Raw genomic sequence first — 3,575 nt, 5'->3', positions numbered from 1 at the left:
AAATATATTATTTTATTTACTTTAATCCATTAAACTGTCTGTTTGATTTCCTTTTTCAACTTTCCATCTTTAATTCGTTTTAGCTCTAAACATCTCCAATTTTTCATCAATTTAATCCTACAAAAAAAATACACAATTTAGCACAATCCATAAAATTTATGCTCATAAAGGACAAATATAAATACTAAATGTGAGGCAAATAATGATTAAAAATATGTATTTTGACCTCACATCAGTTACCATACTGGAAGGGCTTGAAATTGCGGCATAATTTAGATGTTATGCACATAGAAAAAAATATTTGTGAGAGTATTTTGGGGACACTATTGGATATTGATGGGAAAACTAAGGACACATATAAAGCAAGACTAGATCTTAAGGATATGAACATAAGAAAAGAACTATGGTTGCAACAGGATGGTTCTAGTCATAAAATGCCAGTTGCTTGTTATAGTATGTCAAAAAAAAAAAAAAAATTTGGGCATTTTTAAAATCGGTTAAGTATCATGATGGTTATGCTGCAAATATCTCAGGGTGTGTAAGTGTAGATGATGGTAAGATCACTAAACTCAAAACTCATGACTATCATATTTTGTTACAACGAGTGCTGCCAATTGCTCTTCGTGGATTTGTAAATAAGGATGTCTCTTTAGCATTAATTGAGTTAGGCCATTTCTTTCAACGATTATGTTGTAAGACACTAAGAAGAGATGACTTAGAACAACTTGAAAGGGATATAATTATTATATTATGTAAGCTTGAGATGATCTTTCCACCTGCTTTTTTTGATGTTATGATACATTTGGCTGTGCATTTGCCACGAGAGGCCATGTATGGGGGACCTGTACAATATCGTTGGATGTACAAAATTGAGAGGTTTTTGTGCAAGCTTAAGCGTTATGTACGAAATAAGGCACGACCAGAAGGTTCTATTGCAGAAGGGTATATTATTGATGAGTGTTTGACATTTTGCTCTATGTACCTTACTGACATTGAGACAAGATTTAATCGTGAAGATCGGAATGATGATGGATTTAGCAACAATTGTGAACTTGTTCTAGACATATTTTCAAAGAGATTTAGGCCATATAGAGATGGAAAATATGATGTCATACCAAACAAAGATTTTGATATAGCTCGGTGGTATGTGTTGAATAATTGCGAAGAAGCAGAACCTTTTCTTCGGTAAGTATTTTTTCTATTTTATATATTTATGTTGACATTTTATTATTTTAATTATTTCTATATAATTTTTATTATATGCAGGGAGCATAAAGAAGAGTTGTTGAACCAAGCTGTTGTGAATATAGATGAGAAACACAAAGAACAATTTCCTTTATGGTTCAAAAGAAAAGTAAGTGATTTTCAGATAATAATCATGTTGTTGTGTTTAATTTTTTCTTCTTCTTTACTAATTGAACGCAATAAGTTTTTCTCATAGATTATGCAGTTATATACTAAAGAAAAGTCAACATCTATCAAGAAATTATATCCTTTAGCAATGGGACCTGGTGTGAGTGGAAGAACACATACTGGTTGTATTGTAAATGGTGTTAGGTATCATATTCAACGACACGATGAATAACGTAAAAGTCAAAATTGTGGTATAGTTGTTGTAGGCTATCATGAAAATGAGGTGATTGACTTTTATGGTATTATAATTGACATCCTTCAGTTAGAGTATGTTGAGGAAAATCGATTTCTCTTATTCAAATGCAAGTGGTTTGATCTCCGCAAGAAAACAGGGATGCAAAAAGATAAAAATTTTACGAGCATTTGTGTTAAAAGATTTTGGTATGAACGTGATTCTTTTGTACTAGCTACTCAAGCAAAGCAAGTATTTTACATTGATGACCCAAAATTGGGAGAGAATTGGCTAATTGTGCTCAAATTTCAAGATAGACACTTATATGATGTGCCTGAGAAAGAAACTTTGGAGAGTGAAAGTGATGTGTTACATATTACAAATGAGGAAGTGTATCAAGACATGTTATTGGAAAGTAATTCAATTGTCTGTGATACAGTGGATATGTTGAGTCAACTACATAGAGATGATGTTGATTCAGTTATCTTGGATGCAAATGTAATTGAATTAGAGGCTCAAAAAGAACATGATGTTCATTATAATGAAGAAAATTCTGACCAGGAGGGTGAAACTATGATAGAGTACATCAGTGATCATGAGGAGAATAGAGGTAATACTGGTACTGATGACAATGAAGCTGATACAACAAGTGATGGTGATGATATTGGCTTGTGAAACCTCATAATAGTAAGGCAATTACATGTTAATAGCTCTTCTGCATTATGTATATCATATTTGAAAACTGTCAAAGTAGCGGTCTTATCACTACAATGAAATGAAAATCACTTTTAGTGAAAATTATTTGTCGGTACTTAAAGGTAATAGACAGTAAAGGTCAAGTAGCTTATCAAGTACTTAAAATTTATTATTTTTATCTTTCCTTCATAATTTATTTCGCTCCCTACTTTTATTTTATGCATTCAAAGGATAATTCCTTTTTTCCTCAAATCAGTTTGTTTACTTTAGAGACGCCCCCCCCCCCCCCCCTCTAACCCACTAACCGCTTCTGTTTTTTATATTTTCGTGTAGGGATCCATATCTTCAGACTAAATGTATATGAAGGGGATGAAATTGCAGGTTTGCCTCTCTTTTTGTAGCTACTTATCTCTAATATAGTGAATCAGCTAACAATTCTAGTGTTATTACCTTGTTTAAAATGGTTTTACTGTGTTTAGCGTTTAGTTTCGGGGCATCCTCATGGATGAACATGTTTTTTTTTTCTGCATGCATTGCCTCTGATTATCAACTTCTTTTTACAAATTGCATATGTTATTATATGCTTTATGTTGAAATCTTTATATCGCCTCTTGGATTTCAATTACTCATTTGGAGTTTTATCATTTTTTTTTTGTTGATATCATTATATTACTAATATCTTAGTTATAGTGTTGTTTTTACCTAAACTTGTTCTGAAGTGATTCAATATAATTGAGATTATTTTTGAAATTTCATGTGGTTTGAAAATATTAACTAAGTTATGTCAATTATGGTAGTCTTGACCCTCTGGAGTTGAATCAAAAACTACTTCTCAGTGATATTTTTTGTAGAAATTCAGTCATATATATATATATATATATATTTTGACTATATATGATTAAATCTCAAACTAGCTATTTAAATCAGTATACATAGTTATTTACATAGCCTAATCTTAATGTCTAGCTCAATTGATTAAAATAGGAGTTCTTGGAATAGGAGTTGATTTCCATTGGTAGCTCTAACATTGCAAACTAGTTCCCCGACTGTACTCTCTACATACCTGCTCCTCTTTTCGAAGATCCTCAAGTTCCTCTCTATCCAAATGGCATTAATTGCTTCAGTGAAAACCATTCTAAAAGCTTGACAGTGTGTGATCTCCCTTTTCAATTATGAGTTGCCCAATCTAAATGTAGTTCCCAGGCTTTGGAAGTAACCATTGGTCTTCTAATCCATTGCATGAGTCTTGATGATATGTTAAGATTATAACTGCATGAGAAGAATAAATGGTCTC

General features: G+C 31.9%; 1 protein-coding gene across 2 annotated transcripts; it reads left to right on the top strand.

Annotated features, from left to right (window-relative positions):
• The first annotated feature begins 1,284 nt into the window (after positions 1-1,284).
• On the top strand, positions 1,285-2,662 carry LOC107059313 (uncharacterized). 2 transcript variants are annotated; one of them, XR_001472600.1, is made up of 3 exons: positions 1,285-1,354; positions 1,442-2,272; positions 2,615-2,662. XR_001472600.1 is itself a non-coding variant. In XM_015305825.1 (2 exons), the coding sequence occupies exon 2, from the start codon at positions 1,748-1,750 to the stop codon at positions 2,258-2,260; it is 513 nt and encodes a 170-aa protein (XP_015161311.1). In that variant the 5' UTR covers positions 1,285-1,354; positions 1,442-1,747; the 3' UTR covers positions 2,261-2,495. The 2 variants fall into 2 exon arrangements, 1 of the variants encoding a protein (XP_015161311.1); XM_015305825.1 differs by lacking the exon at positions 2,615-2,662 and having other exon boundaries at positions 1,442-2,495.
• The last annotated feature ends 913 nt before the right edge of the window (positions 2,663-3,575 follow it).

The sequence above is a fragment of the Solanum tuberosum genome, unplaced genomic scaffold (genome assembly GCF_000226075.1).
Source record: "Solanum tuberosum cultivar DM 1-3 516 R44 unplaced genomic scaffold, SolTub_3.0 scf01242, whole genome shotgun sequence".
Lineage (NCBI taxonomy): Eukaryota > Viridiplantae > Streptophyta > Magnoliopsida > Solanales > Solanaceae > Solanum > Solanum tuberosum.
This window is presented reverse-complemented; position numbering and strand designations above follow the sequence as displayed.